General features: G+C 46.6%; 1 protein-coding gene across 2 annotated transcripts in view; it reads left to right on the top strand.

Moving 5' to 3' along the window:
* Window positions 1-940: 940 nt before the first annotated feature.
* Window positions 941-20,760, top strand: part of PTDSS2 (phosphatidylserine synthase 2) — a 28,767-nt gene continuing 8,947 nt past the window's right edge. Inside the window, exons 1-6 of one of the 2 annotated variants that reach the window (XM_063158338.1) lie at window positions 941-1,074; window positions 7,926-8,027; window positions 12,662-12,744; window positions 17,230-17,297; window positions 18,769-18,903; window positions 19,741-19,791. In XM_063158338.1, coding sequence (XP_063014408.1) covers window positions 1,064-1,074; window positions 7,926-8,027; window positions 12,662-12,744; window positions 17,230-17,297; window positions 18,769-18,903; window positions 19,741-19,791 — 450 coding nt within the window. In that variant the 5' untranslated portion in view covers window positions 941-1,063. Of the gene's footprint in view, window positions 1,075-6,389; window positions 6,522-7,925; window positions 8,028-12,661; window positions 12,745-17,229; window positions 17,298-18,768; window positions 18,904-19,740; window positions 19,792-20,760 lie in introns of those variants that run through there. The other variant, XM_063158339.1, reaches the window with a different exon arrangement.

Here is a 20,760-nt window from a genome sequence, read left to right as displayed (position 1 = left end):
AGGAGTGGGATATGCAGAGGGCCCCAAGGAACGGGATACCCGAGTTATCTGCTCCCCGTTATCTGCTGTTTACGTGCCTCTTCTGCCTCCGATACCGGTGCTGCAAGTGCTTCCCTGGTGTGGCCCTACCGCTAATTGTTTCCTGGCAATTTAACGGGAATTCAGGGCTGCCTTTTGGCAGTGGCGCCTCTTTTCCCCACTTTTCCAGGAGCAGGACCGTTAGGGCTGAGCCCGATGGCTTGTCCTGCTTGGTGGTGCTTTGGAGGTGTTTTCCTGTACCTTGAGAGCCGTCTGTTTTTGGGCATGCGTTCCTGCCTGATTCCAGTTATCAGCATGGTTTACATGGACTCTGCCTCCTCCTCTCCTCTCCTCTCCTCTCCTCTCCTCTCCTCTCCTCTCCTCTCCTCTCCTCTCCTCTCCTCTCCTCTCCTCTCCTCTCCTCTCCTCCCTTATTCTTGGAAGGGGCTTTTTCTCTTTTCCTCCCAGTGATCCTGGCAGAAAGCTCAAGTTGTCCTGCCCCACTCCTGCTGGGCAGGCATTGTATGTTTTTGTGTGTCTCAGTCAATAAAACGGGTGCAGAAACTCACAACTGCTGGTGTTGGGCCAGCAGAGAGAATTAGCTTTTTGTTAAATTCAGTCCTTGCAGAAGAGGTGTGTTTGTACCTGGAAAAGTGCTCCTAAATCCCAGTCTTGCTGGAGGTGTTCCATAAATCCCCTCAGCAGCACGCTGTGTGTGTGTAGGCAGAGGTGATTTTCCGTGTGTTAAGCACGCGTCCCTTTCCATGGAGAAAGCCCAGCCGGCACTGAAGGTTTGGAATCCGAGCCGAGGGCGCTGGGATTTTGGCTGGAGGAGTGGGAGGGGAGGGCCCTTGGCTCTCACCCTGCCAATCTGGGCAGCAGCGCAGCCGAGGGTGTTGATCCCGATGAAGGAGTGACATTCCTGCCAGTGCAAGCTGCAGAGGGACACTGGGATGCTGCTGGGTCCCTGCGGGGACACTGTGGTCTCGGGGACACAAGGACGTGTAGGCTGAGCAAATCGCGGGATCCCGGTGCCGACCTTTAAATGGAAAATGGGTAAAGCCGTCCTTTCCTTACTCCTTCCTTCAGGTGGCTCCTGCCAGCTGTTTTGTGAAGCCTTGAAATACCTGGTTTTGCTGTAGAATCCCTCCTCGTGTCAGCTTTTGGTGGTGGTGACAGGACTGTCACCCCAGAATAAATGCTGTAATGCATTTAGTTAGTGTGGCCATGTGGATTGTTCCTTTGGAAGTCTGGATGTGTGCCTTGTTCTCTGAGGAGCGTCCCTGTGTCAGGTGGACAAATGTCTTTCTTAACTTCCCTATTTATCCAGTTTTCTTTTCCCTAGTAGCTTGTGCTGGCAACCGGGAGTTCAAACATCTGGAAAGTCCCAAGGTTTTTCCTCGTGTAACTTTTGCCCTGTATGTGCTAGTGTATCCTTTGGCAATGACTCAGTTCCTACCGTGTCCAAGAATAAAGATGATCCAGGGGAATAATTTTCTTCCTGTGACCGTTGGGACTCCTCTCATGCTGTGGAGGTGGCCACAGGAAAGGGAGGTTTTTAAGAGTGGCTGCCCTCTGGCTTTGGGAAAACGTGGAAATCATCTTCTCTTTGGAGTTCAGGAGTTAGGGATAAGGTTGCTCTTGTGGCTCACTCTTTTTGGGAAAATGAGATTATTTGGGATCTGTGAACACAGAAATCATTCCGGGAGTAGTTTAATTTGCAGAGGTGATTTTCCTGCTGCAAATGTCGTCCTTGGGAAAGGTGGAGCTTCCTAGCTGGCTTCCTGCTCTTTAAAGTCTGCTTGGAACTTTGAAAAACCACTTGTGTGCTGAAATCCCTGGTCTTATTCCATATAAATGAGTTGGAAAACACTCCCTTGTGGGAACCTGCTCAGTCAGCATAACCTGGCAGCTCCCTTTGCCATTAGGAAATGCCAAGGGAAGGGAACAGGAGGAAGCTTTCTGAGGCAGATCCGTGGTTTCTGTATCATTTATCCCTGAACTGATTTCCTAGTGGGGGAGCTGGGAATGCCAAGCTTTTCTGGCAAGCCACTGGAACATGTTCCCTGTTGTTTCCATCACCTTGGATTGTTCTTGTCTGTGTGCCTTCAGCAGCAGCTTTCACACAAAGCCCTGCTTGTTCTGGGGTCATTCAGTTGGATATTGTGGGTGATGTTCTCCTAAGATTTCTGCAGATATTTCATAGCTTGTCTTTAGCCAAAGAAGATTTCCCAGGAAAATGTCCATTCAGTCTTGATTTGAGGGTGTTGGGAGGTGCCAGATGCACTTTTGCCACCACATTTTGACTCAGTGGGTTAATTGCTTTTTTCAAAGCCTTACTTTAATTTGGATTTCATTAGCTTTAATGTCACTTTTTGATTATTAATGTGTTTTATCTCTCACGCTAATAATCTCACGTTGCCAGCACATGGATGTGATATAAATTCCCGAGGTCATGGTGTGGCAGCAGAGATCTGTGGAGCTCAGGATGTTAAAATTAATAAGAAAATAACTAAAAAAGAGGGAATGGCAGTGTGTCTATGGGCTAATGGCATAGTGTTTGTAGGAATTATTTCCACCTTCTTGTGCAAAGAGTGTGGAATTTGCAGCTAAGGAAGAGGCAGTCCCTGCTGGCATGTTCCTCTCGCTGTGCTCAGTGTTGTGACTCTTCCCAGATGGCCTGGGAAGTGAGGATATGTGTGGGCAAACCAGCTGGTGTTGGAAAGAAGGGATTGCTACTCAGCCCAAAACATTCCTTACCCGTTCCTCGTGGAGATTGCTCTTATCTCTGAAATACCGGGATTTGCTAAGGGCGGTCTGCAGGAAGAGGTGGGGATTTATCCAGAAGGGAGATCAGGGAGGTGGAATATCCACAGGTTGGTTGGCAGGAGCTGCTCCCTGTGCCCTCTCCAAGGCAGCATTCCTGGAGTTTGCTGGGAGCTGAGCTTGGGATTTTTCCCTGCTTTGATGGCACCACTCCGAGCCGCGCTGCCCGCTCAGGATTCACTGCACTGGAGAAAAGGAGCATTGCTCCAGAGCCCTGGGTCACCCTGCCATGCTTTTCCAGCCTGTGGGAATGCCCTGGGCAGGGAGCAGGGACATCCAGGCTTGTGCAATCCCACTAAGCCACCTTTGCCAGCTGGTCATGGATGAGAGGGCCTGTGCCTTGGGAATTGCGCTATGGGAATGGCATTGCCCTTTCCTCAAAGGAAGGGCTACATAGTTCTGCCAAGTTAGCTGGAAATGCAGAAGGAATATCTTTGTGGAGAGGGCCTGTCAGAGTTCAATGTCCCATCTGGATATCAGGTCTCTATATTCCTTTATTTATTTTATAAACACATTCCCAAAGTTTTAAGGAGAGTAGGGAAGAATGTGCTCAAAGAATGTTCCCTGTAATTCCCTGTCACTTGTCTCAGTAGAACTGCCCAAAACTATCTTCAAGATGCACATTTCCATAGGTTTAAGTAAAAAAATGTTTCATAATCAAAATAGGGCATTTGTGGAACTTGCAAGCTCTGTGGAACTGATGGAAACTTCGGGAACTTTGGGAACTTGGTCTTTCCTCCTCAGTGGAAGGAAAACCCCAGATTTGCTGAGGCTTTGCTGTTGACCTGTAGTTCTGGGCCTCTGGAGCTCTGTGCTCCTGGGCTCCTTTGTGGAGACGGCAAGGAAAAGGCAGGTTGCTATTTTGGAGTGTCACACGTCTGTACGGAAATTTAATCGGCCTCGGGTGACTTCAGGGATGTGCCGAAGATCTGCGACTGCTCTAAGAATAGGGACTGTTTTGTGGACTCTGAGGGTTTAAACAGATTTTAAAACATAACACAGAGCTTAAAACCAGCAGGGATATTTGTATGGTTGGGTTTGACTTGAAGTTTTCCAAACCGTCTGTCTATCCCCAACAGTTTGTCTGTTAGTTACAATTTTTAATTCAAATAAAAATTAAATTAGTTTTAAATTGGTATTAATTTTTGTCGTGTTCTCTTGTGTCTTGTTCTTGAAACAACCCTCTGCTGCTTTTGGAGGAAAGGGTTTGTTTTACTGTTTGCCATATCTTCTTAGGATTTCCAGGTGATATGTTGGTTTATGGAGGGTACAGAGCTTTGACATCTATTTAAAAATCTCTTTCAAGAATGGTTTAATGAATTTGCCATTATTTGGAATAAAGAATTAACTAATGAAAAAGTTGCTGACAGATTTTTGGGTCTGCTGACAGATCCTTTCACCAGCAGCTGCAATTAATGCAACATTTTTGACCCAAGGGGCAAACTGGACTGGCTCTCCTTTGGAATTTTGTTCCACTTAAGAGGACTGACCAAAATATTAATAAATAAATTCTTTGCATTGTGTTCCAGTGATTGTTATTGTGTTTAATGGAGTTGTTGCATCACTGGTGACAAACAAGCTGTGGATAACAAGGGTGTGGTCCCTGCTTAAGCTGATTTTAATTTGTGGGAGATTGAATGAGGCCATGGGCTGCCTGCTCCTGGGTGGTACTCTCTCCTTTTCACCCAAGGATCTGCCAGAATCTCCCAAAACCTGACATGTTTAAACAATTCCCTTGCATCATTTCTGTCATAGACTTCAGCTGGGAAATAAAAGAGCTTGTAGTCATTTTCTTGACAGACCTGCAGCGTCTCAGTGTGATGGGAGAATGACCTAGCATGAAAAAGAGAAGTTGGGATCAAACTTAATCCTATTAACTAGGAAAAAACCCACTTTTTTGTGATCTGCAGTGTGGGAGAGCTTCACTTGCTCTCACTTGGTGTTTGAATTAGCAGGTCAAGGGCTTGTGTGAAAACAAACCTGATTTATTTCATCTCAATCTCCCAGGGCTTGAGTGGGGAAGGAGCCAAATGTGTGCTGCAGAAAGGCAGAAAAATAAGCCACTTAATATTCCACCTTTTTAACAGCTTGGGATTTGTTGTGAACTCTCTCCCTGGCCTTAGATTTTTTTGTTCTCAGGTACATCAGGCACTGCTTTGCAGAGTTTTTGATGTGAAACCTCCCAGATCTGGCTGCAGTTTGTACCCCCTTTGCTTCGGGCGTGTTGCCCAAGCTCCTGTGTGTAATTCTAAGGGGAAGATTCCCAGCTTAGCTCTTTTCAGCCTCCCAGGCTCCAGGCCAGGAGAACATAAGCCTTTCCATGTAATTCCTGCCTTGCTTACCTTGCTAGCTTGTTCTTAGCTCTCCTTCCCCTGGTGTGTTATTTTAAAGTGTGTGTGGAGATGAAAACCATCCCTTTGTGCCGTTAAATTCATCCTGATCTCTCAGACGAGCCCTTCCTTCAGGAGAGCTGCTCCTTTTTCTGGAATTTTATTTTATTTTTGAACTCTCAGGCTGTGAGAAGACATGGTGTACATCCACATTTCCTGGCTTGTTTTCCTCACTGGAGTGGATTTGTGTGATGCTGTGCTCCCTCTCATTGCTGTGTCACTGCTCTCAGCTCTCTGCCAGGGCTGCCAACTTGCTCTTCCCAGAAGTCAAGCCCATCTCCAGAGTCTTTCATCCCAGCTCCTGGAATTCACGCTGTGCTGGAAGCCCCTTTACCTTGGAAACCTGCTAGGAGGGAATCTGGCAGCATCTGGAGATGGGGGAAGTGATGAGGAGCAGCCTCTTGTTTCTCCTTAAGCAAGGCAGCTGGTTGGGCTTCAGGCTGGTGCCTGTGGCACCAAAAATAAATGGGAAATGCATGGATGGGGCTCCCCAGCACCAACCCTTCACTGTCCCACAAGATCCTCACAGGGAGGAGCGCAACTGAGTCACCCTTGTGCTGATAGAGGGGTTCTCAAGGTGTTTGTCCCAGGGAGGAGCTGTAATAACTGATTTTTTGGCAATTTATGGGGTCTGAATGCACTGAAAAAGCAGCTGACTTGGTGTGGGCGCTCAGGTGGTGAAACAGCAAGGTGGGATTCCAGATTTGTTTTTCATAGCCTCTTCAAAAATAACTAACAATATAACTATTATATATAATACATAATATCTATAACTCTACAACAATATATCTAACTGTGTAACAATAAAACAACACAATAATAAGTTTCAAAACCAGACAGCAAAACAAGAGAAACTAAAACAGTCTGGAGTTCATGTAACCTGTCTGGTGTTGTAGAATCCATTCATTCCATGCACAGGTGATGGGTGTGCAGGGGCAGGGTGTGATTGGAGCGTGGGCCCCGTGCTGCTGTCCTGCCTCCTGGGAGAGGCTGGGTTCAGTGCTCCAGCTCCTGCAGGATCCAGGGCAGCCCCACGTGAGCTCTGATGGCTGAATCACCTGTCCTGGCACCTGGGAAGATGCAGCTGCCGAGCAGGAGCTTGCAGCTCCCAGGCTTTTCCCTGGGTTTGGGCACCCTGATTCCTTACTAATTCTGGAAGTACTGGTGGGGCCTGGTGGTTTTCTGCTGGAGCTGGTGGTCTGAGTCCTCAGGAGCACGAGGAAGGAGAGCCTTCAATGCCAAACTCTGTTCTGGCAGGGGCAGAAGAGGATTGTGTCTGCTTATGAGGTATTGCCTGTGTGGGATTGCAGGGATGCTGTGCAGAACTTGGGCTTTGCAGTAGGGTGGGATTTTGGTTCACTTTTGCTCTGAAAGGCCAAGCCTTTCCTGGACTTTCAGAGCACTTTCAGGTGGGTTACTGTGGGGTTGTTTCAAGGGAAGTCAGTGGATGGTTTGGAAATTCTAAGGTTTATTGTGCACGGCACAACCTGAGTATACAAACCTTGGAATGACATGGGATGGGATGTGAGCTGCTGTTACAAAAGAATATATAAAGAAAATGGAAATAGTGCCAAATATGTCACATACAGACACTTTCTTTTACAAGTTTTCTTCTCCCTTCAGCTTCCTCTTTATAGGTGGGGTTTTTTATTAGTTTGTGTTAAGGGATGTTATCCTCTAAACCAAAACTCTTGGCATGTCCTTTGGCCTTACTTGGACAGAGTTCCCATGCTTCCCAAACGGGGAAGGAGTTTTCCACAGTAAGTGGCTTCTTATTAGGAAGGGAATTTTCAACTTGAAGTAAGAAAAGATGCAGACATTGTAAGAATATTCTCTGTGTGATGATCAAGGGGTGCAGGGTGTGGGTGTCACCTGGCTGGGTGTGCTCTGCTCACTCTCCTTCCATAGAATCACAGAATCCTGGAATGGTTTGGGCTGGAAGGGACCTTGAAGTTCATCCAGTCCCAAGGGCAGGGACACCTTCCACTGTCCCAGGCTGCTCCAAGCCCAGTCCAGCCTGATCTTGGACACTTCCAGGGATAGGGCAGCCACAGCTTCCCTGGGCAATGTGTGCCAGGAGAGTTTCTCCCTGAGTGCTTCACCAAAATCCACGTAAACCTGTGGGCTCCCATGGATGAGGATGTTTTACTGCTGTGGAACAGCCACCCAGCTTTGCTGTCATGGGTGTTCCCGCAGAAACCCCTTGTGCTAGGTGCACTGAAACTGTAGGAATATCCTTGGAAATCCGACATCTTGAGGTGGCATCAACAGCAACTGTTCTCCTTTAGAGATTTTTTTTTATTATTATTTTTAATGACTAGTTTTTCTTGTGTAATTCCCATGTCTGGAGTGAATTCCCTTTGGCTGCTCTCAAGGGCCTGCTTCCTCAGCTGCAATTTTGATTAGTAGGCTGTGAAATAGAGCAGCACTGTCAGGTGTGGACCTGCCAAAACTGGGGAGACACCTGGAGCTGTTTAAATTTGGGTGTTTGCACTGGGTGCTGGTTTTTTCCAAGCTGCTGCTGATCACATGCAGTGCCACTGTAAGTTCTGCTCTCTGTGCTCTGCAGTAGAGAATTCCTCAATATTCCTGACTGCTGGCCGTGGTTTTGGCCTCCTGAGGCTGCTCTGGCAGGGTGAGATGTGAGTTTTCCTGCTGTTTAATGTCACTTTTCTCTGTTCTGAATTTCAGGAGAGCTCATACCCTGACAGTCCTGTTCATCCTCACGTGTGCGCTGGGCTACGTTACCCTGCTGGAAGAGACTCCCCAGGACACAGCCTACAACACAAAGAGGTGAATATCTCAGAAATATCTGAGTATTCCCAGGTGTGTTCTGGAAAAGGGACCTCCAGTGACCCCTGTGCTCCCTTGTGGAAGTGTCTGTTCCCTTAGGAAGTTACAAAACCAGTCATAAGTCTGTAAGCTCCTCTGATGCTGATCATTGAATTCAGTTTCTAATCAGTTTAGTGTCACTGTCAGCCTGTGGCTGCTCTGTGGTGTGATTTAAAGCAAAATACAAAAAGCTTGCTAAAGCCTCCTGGCTGGGTTTCTTTGGCAAGGGTTCTGTTGCTGTTTCTTAAAATAGCTTTTTCTTAAAGATAACCTTTCCTTAAAATAACCATCACTTCAAAATGCTGGGGGCTGTGACTAAATTTTTCTGGCTCAAATGCTCTTTGTAAAATTCTGTTCAAGATTTCAATACAAATCTTTGTTTGTTGTTGAAAATTGCTGTGAGAATGTATAGCCCACAGGGAAGCTCTGGGGAAATAAGAATGAATCTTACATGTGTGGTCAGTTCCTACAGTAATTTAAACTGATCCAATGTGGTCGAATTTCTCCCCTTTTAAAATACAACAGGGAAGAAAAAGGAGCTAGGAAAGTGGTGTTTTAAAAAGCTAAATATGTTTTAAAGATATGCTGCAAAGCATCATTGCCAGAAGCAAGAAAATAATTGTTTTCTACCAGTATGGTTTCTTAAATATAATGAAATTTTTCCCCTTGCTATTGAAGGGTTTTTTTCCCCTCTTTTTGTACATTTCTGAAGTGACTCAGGATATAGCATCCATTGTGCTGGAGATGCAGGAATTGTGGTATTTCCTGAGATAATCTTGGCTGTTGTTCTGGTGGTTACACAATGCCTGGGGGTAATGGAACTCCCACTGTGCCCCACTGAGAGCTGGGATTTCACACGGGGGTGACATGGGACAAGCTGGAAGGTGTCAGGAGCTGGGAGAGGTTCTGGAAGGTTGCTGTGTGAACAAATAAATGCCATTTTGTTCCCAGGCATAATGAGGGAGGCCAGGCTGGAGGGGTGGCGTGGCCTGGAATGGCCACTCACAATTGGGAAGGGGAAGAGCTGAAAGAGAAGTGATGATGCATCCTTAGGGAGTAATACAGAGCTAAGGTGACTCAGTGGAATATCTTATTATTGAGCTTAGAGCCTCAGCTGCCTTAATCAAAACAAACCCAGGGAAGATTAGTCAGCAGGTGGATCTTTCTCTCAGGAAACACGAGTTGCTGTGTGCTTATCCAGTGCCCAGGTGTTAAAATCAATTTACAGCATCCTGCCAAGAAAGGGGCAGCAAATGGGCTTTGCTCACTGCTGCAGCTCTGCAAGGTCTTGGCACAAAAATCCTTGAAAAGGAGCATCCTGAGGCTTGGACGTGAAATATTCCATGTTTTATGTCTCTCTGGATGAAAGGAGGTATTTCAGAGCAGGGTAAGATGAGCACAGTGTGCATCAGTGTATCCATAGCCCAAATTGTCACAGATTTTTTTGCAGATTTTTTTGTCACAGATTTTTTTGTCACAGATAACACATCCATGCTGTCATTCCAAAGAAATTATTTAAAATCCCTCATCCTGCCCTGAGACCTTTGCCAGCCGTGGTGTGGGGCTGTGTTGTGCTGCAGTTCCAGCCCCAGCCAGCACGAGGCTGTCCCTGTGTGCCAGTGTTCCTCGGGAGGGGGGGTTTGTCACCAGGGAGCAGAGTCTGGAGCTGTCACGGGCTTTTATTTCCACCTGCTGCGCACTGACAGTGGAGCAGTGTCTGAAATACTCACTTCCAAAGGCTCCAGCCTCCTTTGCTTCCATGCCCTGCTTGAGGTGTCCTTGTGAGGTGCTCAGAGCAGTAAATTGGGGTGAACTGCCCAAATTTGCTGCCTCTGTGTTTCCCAGACTGGAGTTATGGGATGGTCCCACCTTCTCCCCTATAAAATCAGGATTTTGTCACCCTATAAAATGCTCCATGCAGTCACTGGCAGGAGCAGGGTGAGAGGTGGATTTGTGGGATCACTCACAGCAGAAGTGATGGGCAAGACCTGAGTGAGAGCAGGAACCTCTGAGCTCACGGGGTGTGGTGTCCATGGCTGAGATTGGTGTTTGCATCTGTCACAGGAATTCTTCTGTCCTGAAACAACTAAAGGAGGATTGTTTAGGTTGGTTTTTTTTTTTTTTTCCAGATAAGGTTGCAGGAGCTTTTTCTATGTAAATGTAGTAAGAGTTCATTGGGATCACACACGTGGTCAAATTGCCCCCAGTGTAAGAACAGGAGAACATTTCCTTTGTTAGGTAAGGAGAGGTTGTGCTGTGAACCTGTCTGGTTGTGAGGGCTTTATTCCCACTGTTCTCCCAGCCATGGGATAGCTCATCCTGACTGACAGCTGTGACATTCTCCTCTCTTCAGCCTGGACTCAGCTCCAGCTCTGAGTGCAGCCAGATAAACACTGAGCACCTCCTCTGCATACCACAGGAGAAATCCACAGCTCCCAAATATTTGGAATGCTGAGCAGGGTGTCTTGGGGGGAAAAAAAGTTGTTTTTTTTTTTCTCCATAAAAACACATTCAGGTTTAAAAGCACCGGTGTGCTTCAGGGCTGTACATTGAATTTCCAGCTGGGAAATGTCTCTCCTGAGATGATTTTTTTTTTACACAGCTCTTGGCAATCCCTGCTTTCCATGGGGACACATCCAGGGATGTGTGGGTTTGCATGCTGATCTCCTGCTGCTCTGGCTGAGCACCCACAGGGAAAATGAGGCAGCAGGAGGCCAGAGCTCTCTTCAGGGCTTGTGGTGCCCCAGGGGGTTGTACCAGCTGTGCCAGCATGGATCCGGCCCGGGAGGGCACAGGGAGTGGGAGCTGCCTCCTTGAATCCCAGGACAAAGGGCCATGCACAGCTCCTCATTGTCCTGTGTGTCTGAATCGACTCTCAGCACAAACAAGAGTTTGTTTGTTTGTGCTGATGGAGCTGCTGCCAGCCTCTCCCTTTTTTTTTTTTTTTTTTTTTTTTTTTTTTTTTTTTTTAATTTGGTTAAGTGCTAAAATGATTTTTGGGGACACATTTTGCTGTTTTGTGCCTTCCTGATTTGCTGCTCAGGAAAATCCATTGGCTGTGTCCAGCCAGGTGAGGAGAGCCCCTCTCAGGTGCTGGAGCATTCCTGCCTCAGGCCAGGCTGCTGCTGAGGCATTGCAAGGTAAATTAATGAGGATAAGAGGGAAAGTTTAGTTACCACTGAGGAAAAAAATAAAATATGGAGCTGGTGTGGTTATTTATGCAAATTTGTGATCTGCTTCCAAACTTCCTGTGATGAACTTGAAGTAAGTGAATGTACCTGGATGCCCAGCATATTTCAGCACAGCAGCTCTTGGGCCAAGAGTGGGGTTTAGAGGAAGGAGCACAGCCGAGCTCCTGTGGTGATTTGGATGCAGGATTTGAATTCCAGCTTTGGAATTGAAAATTGGAATTCCAGCTTTGGAATTGGAACCCTCCCAAGGCCAGAGCAGTGATCTGAACCCCTCAGTTCATGGCTGGGCTTGTCACACCACACAGGACTGGAGCTTCCAGATGCAGCCAGGGCCTCAAAATGCAGAATATTCTCATTATTGGAGGTGAGCTGAAAGAGGTTTTGCCCTCCAGATCTTTGGAAATCCCCATGGAACTGTCTATTCACAGATGCATTCAGCACCTAATTCTGGTGTGCTTCCCAGTGTTTAAAGCAAGCAAAATTACTGAGTTACATCTGTTAACTAAACCCCATTTTTATTTTCAGGAAGCACAAACATTTATGCTCAGAGATGTTATAAAATAGTTTCTGTAAATCCTTTAGTCTTCTGTTTTGAAAGGTTTTTTGACATTTTTAAAGCACAAACAGTCTCCTGTTGCTTCTGGTTTGTAACAATTTCTCTCTGGCAGCAAAATTGCTGGGTATTTTCTGTGATTTCTGCAGACTGAGCCATTTTATTTGCAGTCAGGGGTTGCATCATTTTCTGCAAACATGGAATGAGCTCTTTGCCAGTTGTCCATCCTTTCAGCCAGCTCTTAAGCAGGTGAAATGAGACAGCAAGCAGGATCCAGTGGGAGTTGAAGTGCAGTAAAAAGAGCACTTTGGATTGCTTTATGCCATTTAATCCATTAAAACTAAAGGAACATGCCCAGGGTCATAGATCTTTGGTATATTTGGGCTTCTGGTCTGATAATTTATTTTTATTTAAAATCTCTGTTATGTTCCTTAGACTCTGTGTTATGGTTCCAGCTCTTGAAATAGCAGCAGGGCTGGTGTGGTCTGGAAAGCTCCTGCTTGTCTTTAATTGGTTGAGAAGCTGTTTTGGAGTGGTGACAAGTCTGACAGCTCCTTTTTAAATTCCATGGAAATGTGGTGGAGCAGTGAGAGGTGTCTCACTGCTAAATCCTGTGTGTCTTTGTGGGAATAAAAGCTGCTCCCAGACACAGGGAAGTGTTTGACTTGCTGTGATCCTCAGCCTTTTTTTTTTTGGCTGTTTTTTTCTGGATGGTGCCTGGATCCATTTAAGAGGGACACATTGAGCAGTTAAAGAGCAAGGGCCAGACATTTCTTTCATCAGAGAACATAATTTGCAGTCTCAGGAGGAGGATGAGGCAATAACCCAGAGTGCTCTGTTTTTCCTTGCAGAGGAATCGTCGCCAGTATTTTGGTTTTCTTGTGTTTTGGGGTGACACAAGCTAAAGATGGACCATTCTCAAGACCTCACCCAGGTAAATTCACCTTGCTGGGCTCACTCAAATCCCCCTGAGCAGCTCCCTGCTCTGGGAGGGAGGAGGTAAATGTTTGTGTTGCCTGGAGAGCAGGTAAGTTGTAATTTCAGTAATCACAGGTTCCTCAGCACTGCACACTGATCATGGAGGCTCTTCCATAACCACCCTGCTGGGCTTCCATGGAGCCTGCAGATCTGTGTGGATCTTCCTGATGTAGCTAAAAAGCTCTGTGAGAGCTGCCAGGTTCTTAAACCTGAGCTTCCCCTGTTTATCCTCTCTGTGCTGCACTTGTGACCTTTTATCTGGTGCAGGAGCACTTCCTGAGCTCCATGTCCATTTTCCACGGGAGATGAGACGCCCTTGATTATGATTTTAAAGGTTTCTTGTAAGACTGGAAGTCTTGAAAGCACAACACAAACTTCTTCCAGGTAATGGAACAGCAGGTGAAACATGAAAATATTTAAATGGCTTTGATGTCTTGCCTGTTTTTAGATGTGAATCGTTGAAAGAGGAAGAATGAAGGGAATTCATATAGGCTTAAATAATATTCCTGAAAGCACTGGGCTCTCCTAGAGCCAAATAAAGCTGGGTTTATGCCAGGAATTTAGCCCAGCAGCCACCCCACAACCCCCAGCCAAAGCAGGCCTGGTTCCAGAGCAGTGCCCTCAGCACACCTCTGCACACCTGGGGCTTTATTAAATTTGCCTTTCTTATTAAATAGCAGGTTTTAGTCTTTCCTTCTGTTCCAGTTAATTGTGATTCCTGCTGTAAAATCCTTTGCTCCTTTTGAGGACCCAGTGACACTTGGGTGCACCCAGGTTTTGAGGGTTTGTCTGGGCTGGTTTTATTCCCTAGAACAAAGCAGGGAAGTTTGGCTTTCAGTCTTGCCCCCAATGTAACATTTCCCCATATCATTCTGGCTTTGTTCTGAGCTTTCTGCTTTCAAATGTCCTCTCCAGAGCTGCAGGGTTGTTTTGGGGATTTCTGTGATAATGTGATGCTTCCCAAATTCCTGGTTCCAGAGCGTGGAGCTGTGTTAGGAGCTCCTCTGTCACTCCAGTCCCTTGGGATCATCTTCTCTGCTGTCCCTGCCTTCCCTGCTGTGTGTCATTAACCTACTTTTCATTAAGGCCATTAAGGAAACTGATCCCAGCCACTACCTTAGTGGCTCCTGTCCAGACTGGTGGCTTTATTTCTTTTTTTGGTTGCCTTCTCAGCGTTCCCAGCTTTAGCCGGGGGCTCATCCAGCTTTGCCATTTCCCTGTAGATTCCACACAGGCCCCTGTTTTCTGCAGTTCAATAATTTGCTGCATGGACAGACACCAGTGGCCTCCCTGTAATTCAGAAATGTAGGATTGTCACAGAAATAAGTAGCTATGACTGTTCAGACAAGGCTTTACTAACTTGCCCTGCTTTTATCCCATTTTCCACTGGTTCTATCCAAACCTTCACTGCTTTAGCCCCAGGGGAGCAGTACAGTGCAAGGGACAGATCTTAAACTCTGCTTGAGGATCCATTTATTCATTGGTGGGTGAACAGCCAAATTTGGGGAGCATTTCCTGGTAGAACTAATCCTGGATAGAGCCAGCATCAGTAGCCTCTCTCCTTAGGATTTGCAGATAAGAGATATTCTTCCTTCACCCTGCCACCTCCTCTCCTGGAGCTGCTGCTGTGGGAAGCCAGGGATGCTTTATTGCCTGTCAAGATAACACATCCATGCTGTCATTCCAAAGAAATTTTCCATGACAATTATTAATGCCCTGAGAAGCAGCTTTTAATATTCCCAGCCTCTGCTAGGAGTTATTTTGACTTAATACAGGCTGTGTGACAGGATGAGCTGGTCAGGGAGTCAATTGTGAGGGTCTGGAGTAAACCCTGTGGGATTGAGGGCTGGGACAGTGGGAATGTTCAGGCAAGGGCAGCACTGGAAGGAGCAGCTCCAGGGCAAGTGTTTACCTTGGGCAAACGACTCAGATTTTTGTGTTTTTTTACTCTTTTAGCCCCTCAGGTAGAGTGGGCCAGGCTCTGAGCAGAAATAGGGAAAGGCTGGTTGGATTCAGCTTGCTGGGATCCCTGCAAGGCAGCAGTTTAATGTTTGATCCCAGGAATCACTGGGTTATCAGGTGTGTCAGTGATGAGTGGGGACCTCCTCACTCAGGAGGAAAGAGGAGGAAAGCCCTGATTGGAGGGAGGCAAAATGGGAAGTGAATTAAAGGAAAATGAGTATTGGAGAGGTGCCAAAAACAACCTTACAGCTAAAGCTGAGCCTGACCCAGCAGGAGAGAGAGCAGTGTTTGTACAGCCTTGAGATCATTTGGGGTGCAGGTGCTGGGTGTGTTCAGCACCTCTGGGGGACCTCTGTGAGCTGGGGAGAAGCCACAGCACTAAATCAGAGCCAAATCTCCATTTTAAATTATCTTTTTATTTTCTGAGGCTGCTCAGCAGCTGCCACAGCTCTGTGTACAGAGGGGAATGAATTTAGATTTAGATTTCTCTGCTTTCTGTGCTACATCACTTTCAGGACCAATCTGTCACTTTGCTGACTGTGAGCAGTGTAAAATCTCTGGTGTGAGGTTTATGGGTTAGAAAAAAAGGCATTTTTTGATATCTGGCAGTGACATTTAAAGGTGGGAGAAGTGTGGTGGTGAAAGGTTAATTTTCCCTGCTGGCTTGAATGTGGTGACAGTTTGGGAAGAGGATCCTCTCTTCCAAATAATCCTGTGACAGTGGAGGATTTTTTTTTTTTTTTTTTTGCTGTTTGGTTTTTTCTAAGATGCATTTTGGAAAGACAAATGGGTGAAAGCTGTCACAGAGCTCTGAACTGCTGTTCTCCAGGCCACACCTGCCTTTTTTATTTTCCTTTTTTTCTTTTTTATTTCCCAGAAATGTAAAATAAGTGATTCTGATGAAATTAATTTAGCAGGATTGCTGCAAAAATGTTTCACCTTCCACGTTGTGGTCTGTTTTAATGGTGGTGTCAGAGGCTGCTTTTAAAAATGTGTGAAGTTTATTGATATTTTTGATTTTGCTTTTTTTTTCCTTATTGTTTCTTTGTTGTTTTGGGTTTTTTTTTTTTTTAATAATTTATCTCCTACTTGAGGCTGAGCTGGATAAAGACATGTTTTGGAAGAAAACATCTCCTGAGGATCTCCATGGGGAGTTGATTTGGGGTTCTGAGCTGATAACTCTGTTTGTAAGGCTCTGTTTGTTTCATTCTTGTGTAATTTATGCCTGGCCCTGCTTTGAACATCAAAGTGCCTACATTGCCTTGGAATTAACAGAGAGGGTCTTGTTTTCCTGGCAAATCCTGCTGGGATTCCTCTGCATCTCCCCCAAGGACCTGAGGAAGGAGAGCTCCATTCCAGGAAGCACACAAAGGCAGCTCTCATCCTGAGAGTGCTGTGTGGCATTTTTGGAATTTCAGTGTCCACCCAGAGTGTTGTGAGTTTTGCTGAATTCCCTTGTGTGGAATTTCTGGATCTGGGTAGGGAGAACTGCTGGAGCTGGGTCTGTGCCCACCCTGGCTCAGGGCAGGAGACAGAAATATTGAGCCCAGAGGTGTCTGGATGGATCAGGGGCATGGATGAGCCCCTGGGGCACAAACCCCCGTCCAGGATGGGCTGTGACCCAGGGCTGAGCCTGGCAGGGGAGCTGGGAGTGTGCAGACTCTGGAATTTGGGCACCCTTTGGTTCAGGTGTGTGCACATCTGTAATCACACATCTGGGGAGGGCTCCCAGCAGCATGAGCTCTGCATGGCATCTCTGATGGACAGGCCTTGCTGAACCTTTGGTCTGCTTGGTTTTGATGTCATTGCAAGTAAAAGTGGAGTTATCTTTGGGGTTTTGAGATGCTTTCTGCCCCTGGGGACACGACCTTGTCCCCAGGCCAAAGCTGGGCTGCAGAACACGACTCCAGCCTGCCTGGGTGTGTCTGTGCAGCCCAGGTCACCTGAGAGCAGGGAGAAAGCTCAGGAAGGGTCAGGTTCTCCTCTAGGGACTGCTGGAAAGCACTGCAGGGGGCACATTCCTTTCCTTCCCCTTCCTGACTGCTGAGTTTGTTGGGTTGGAGTGCTCTGGGATCCCTGGATCCCTTCTCCCACATCCAGGTCAGTGCCTGAGCAGTTCCAGCAAACTGTGTGGGACTTGAAGCTCCTCTCTGGTTGTATCCCTGAGGGAGAGAGGGTGGGGAGCACTGTGCTTGGGAGCTGGGAGTTGTAATTCCATGGTGGGAGCCTCTCCTGAGGTGGAATTGGTTCCCTGAGAAGCTGTGGCTGCCCCATCCCTGGAAGTGTTCCAGGCCAGGCTGGGTGTGGAGCAGCCTGGGCCAGTGGGAGGTGTCCCTGCCCATGGCAGGGTGGAATGAGAGGGGCTTTCAGTCCCTCCCAACACACAGCATTCCAGGATTCTGTGATACTGAAATTAGTGAATAATTAATTTATGGCTTGCTCCAGAGCTGCTGCTGACATCCCCTGTGTCTCTCTGCAGCTTACTGGAGGTTTTGGCTGTGTGTCAGCGTGGTCTATGAGCTCTTCCTCATCTTCATCCTCTTCCAGGTAAGTGACTGACACCTCCAGCTCCTGAATGCCACTTCCATGTGGGGATCAACTCCTTTGTAGTGTTTTCTTTTCCTGCTGACTACAGGAGATGCTGGTTTTGGTGAGATGGAATCATTAGGCTGTTTAATGAGACTGTGAGGCTGAGGGAAATGATAATATAAAAATATTTTACCTGCTCTGACCTCCAGTCACCCTCAGCCTGGGGTGGACACTGTGTTGAAGTGGTTTTAGATGAGCTGGTGAGGGAATTCATGTTGAGCAGCTGGTGTTTCACAGTCGAGGCTCTGCCCTGCTGCCGGGCCATGTGTGACTCAGGGGGAATTCACCTGGTTTCACCTTTGGAAATATCTTTTACCTGGAGTGACAGGTTCTTTGTAGGTGTGGGGGTTTTGCAATAAACCAAAACTTCACACCCAGCTTTGTGTTGTGGCAGGAGCTGAGGAGGAGGCTTTTCATAGAAAGATGTGCCCTTGGTGCTTCCAAATGAAACATTTTACCATATCTTGTCCTTTAGTAAACTGAGAACTTCCCCCTGACTTGTACAATTCTCAGAAGTTAAAATTCAATATTTTGAGACAATATACTCATCAGGCAGCTCTAAAAATCGTTTTCTGTGAAAGAAGGGTGAGGAATGCTTTTTTTTTTTTAAAGTTTTGCTTCTAGAGGCCATGTGAGCTTAAGAAAGTGGAACTGGCCACCCTGATTTTTTCCAGCCATCCTTGAGCATGATATGCCTGAGGAGCTGCAGTCAGACTGAGTGATTTTTATTGGTGTAGTTCTGAATTCCACCAGAAAAGCCTGGAATGGCTTTTCTTCCCTGTGGCAGCGTGTGGTGTCAGCAGAGATTTAGTGGTTAAGGAGCTCCCTGCTGTTGCTCAGCTCTCCACTAAAAATACATCATTGCCTTGCCCAGGTTTAAATAAGGTTAAATTCTGCTGAGTCTGCAGGTGGCTGAACTTCCTGACAGCAAATCCAAGCTTGCTCGTGGCTGAAACTTGTCCCAGAGTTCAGCAGTTTATTCTGTAATTGTATTATTACTCAATTAGTTCTGGCTTTGTCCTGCTTTGCTGCCTGTCACAGATGTTGCAGGGCCGAGCCTTGACCACAACACTGAGTGATTCCACTGGGAAATAAATGCTCAGCAAATGTGGGGCTGATTTAGCGACAGATGAATTCACATTTTGGTCATTTTGATGTTTCTCTTTGCTGTTTGCATGGGACCTTACTGGAAATGGATGTTGGGAGGGATGGGGAGCACAGAGGAGTGGCTTGGGGTAAAGTGTTAAAGATCACTGATTTTTCATCTTTAAGGTAATTCTGTAGCCATTTTTTCCCTTAATATTTAGGATTAAAGGCTCCAAGTGAGGTTGGACTTGATTTCAGCAATTGTTTCTCAAGAAATTTGTAAAAGGGGTAATTCTTGATTGTGTGTGAGTGCCTCAGGGTTCCTGGTTTGTGTTCCCTGCAGACGGTGCAGGACGGGCGGCAGTTCATGAAGTACATCGACCCCCACCTGGGGGTTCCTCTGCCTGAGAGGGACTACGGGGGCAACTGCCTCATCTATGACCCTGGCAATGCAACTGACCCCTTCCACAACATCTGGGTAAGGAGCAGGCTCACTCAGGAGGCTGCTTTTGGGTAAAAAACCACTTAACTGAACTCTTCAGAGTGCACTTGTGGGTCTGGCTGAGTGCTGAATCGGAGCACAGCCTGTGCGTGACTCTCCAGCCTCTTCATTTCCCTTCTCTTGACCTTTCCTGTCCATCACATGGGGGTGTGTCTCTCTGGATCCCAATTACCTGATTGCCCAGGGTTCAACAGCTCTTCTTTCTCAGCTCCTTGGTGTCAGATTTTCCCCTCAGAGTTTGGATTTCTTGGTGTGCTTGAGGAGTCTTCTCCTCAGTCAGTTTTGGTGTCAAATTGTCCCCTCAGAGTGTGGATTTCTTGGTGTCTTTGTGGATTCTTCTCCTCAGTCACCTGGGGCACCAAGCTCTAAAGCTGCACCACAGAACCCCAGAATGGTTTGGGTTGGAAAGATGATGTAACCCCACCCCCTGCCACGGGCAAGGACACCTTACACCAGTGCAGGGCTTTTCTGAGTCCTAAAAGCCATCAGGTTTCTCACTGGCAGAAATTCCAGGGCAACGGAATGATGGTGATTTACAGCTCCCTGATTGTATGGAGTGAGGAGCACCCAAATCCCTTGGGTCTGCCCTGTAAATCCTCAGTGCATCAAAAACTGGGATATGATAAAAGCAGAGGGAAAGGCACTGTGTCCAGGGCCTGGCAGGGCTGGTAAGATTTAAGGAACTCTGCTAAATTCCTTCCTGATGAAGGAGTGCAAGTATTTATGTGTGGGAAAAACAGACATTTATTGCTGCATTTTTCTTGGAAAAAAAAATAAAAAGGCTCTGACCTTCACTCTCTTTTTGGTTTTCAGGACAAGCTGGATGGATTTGTTCCTGCTCACTTTTTTGGGTGGTACCTGAAGGTAAGAATGACTCATTTCAACTTAGGAACTCTGCTCCTTTGTTCCCAAAGCCTCACTGCTGCTGCTTTTGTGGTGCCAGGCCTTGGTCACTTATACCAGGCTGTTTGTAGTACATGAAAATACATATCAATATGTCAAAAGCCTTTTCCCCCTTTTTTTCCTGTCTCCTGCCCATGTTAGGGCACCTCATTTATTTCCAGAGCTTTGTTACATCAACAGGCTCCTTCCTTCTCCACAGGGATTCATCCTGGGGTCAGATCAATAAAAAACTTAATTCCTGTAGCAGCAGAAATGTTGGAATGACCTTTGGAAGTGGAGTGTGGGGCTGGCAGTGACAGTGATGTTCCCAAAGGAAGATGTTGTTGCTGCTATTGCTTTCCCAGTGGCATGAGATCAGGATTTTAAACCATTAAATGGGCACTGGTTTAATTCTTGTTACTTTTGAGTTGGTATCAAGCAACTGCAGAAGGAATTCCAGCTGTGCCTGTCTCTGGCAGAACATTCAACAATGTTTTGCTGATTACTTTGGTCTAAATATTACCTTTTTTAACTCAAGCAGGCTGCCTGAGTCAGGAGATTTTGCCCCCTGCAGACCTTGTTTGGGTTTGCTGTTCTAATAACAAACTGACAGAGCTTGGCTGTTCTGAAACAAGCTGGAACTGTTGGTTTGTGTTTTCATTTAACAGTGCAGATGTGTTCTGTGAGTGGCTCACCTCAAAACCAGAGGTGAATTTGCTGGGCATGGGGAAACCTGGACTTCAGCTTGTTCTGTTAATGAACTGAATTCTCAATTTGGAAAACTTGGATCCTTTATTTTCCAAGAGAATTGCATTAAGAAGCCGGGCTGCTCAGCTGGAAGGAGACTGGCTGCTGGATTTCCTCAGAGCCATAGCATATTTTTCTCTTAAATATGTTAAATATGAACCTATTTCTCTATTAAAAGCTGGAAGTTGAGTGTGTTGTCTCAAT

Source organism: Melospiza melodia, chromosome 6 (assembly GCF_035770615.1).
Source record: "Melospiza melodia melodia isolate bMelMel2 chromosome 6, bMelMel2.pri, whole genome shotgun sequence".
NCBI classification, from domain to species: domain Eukaryota; kingdom Metazoa; phylum Chordata; class Aves; order Passeriformes; family Passerellidae; genus Melospiza; species Melospiza melodia.
The sequence above is the reverse complement of the archived record's forward strand: the minus strand, read 5'-3'. Positions and strand labels throughout refer to the sequence as shown.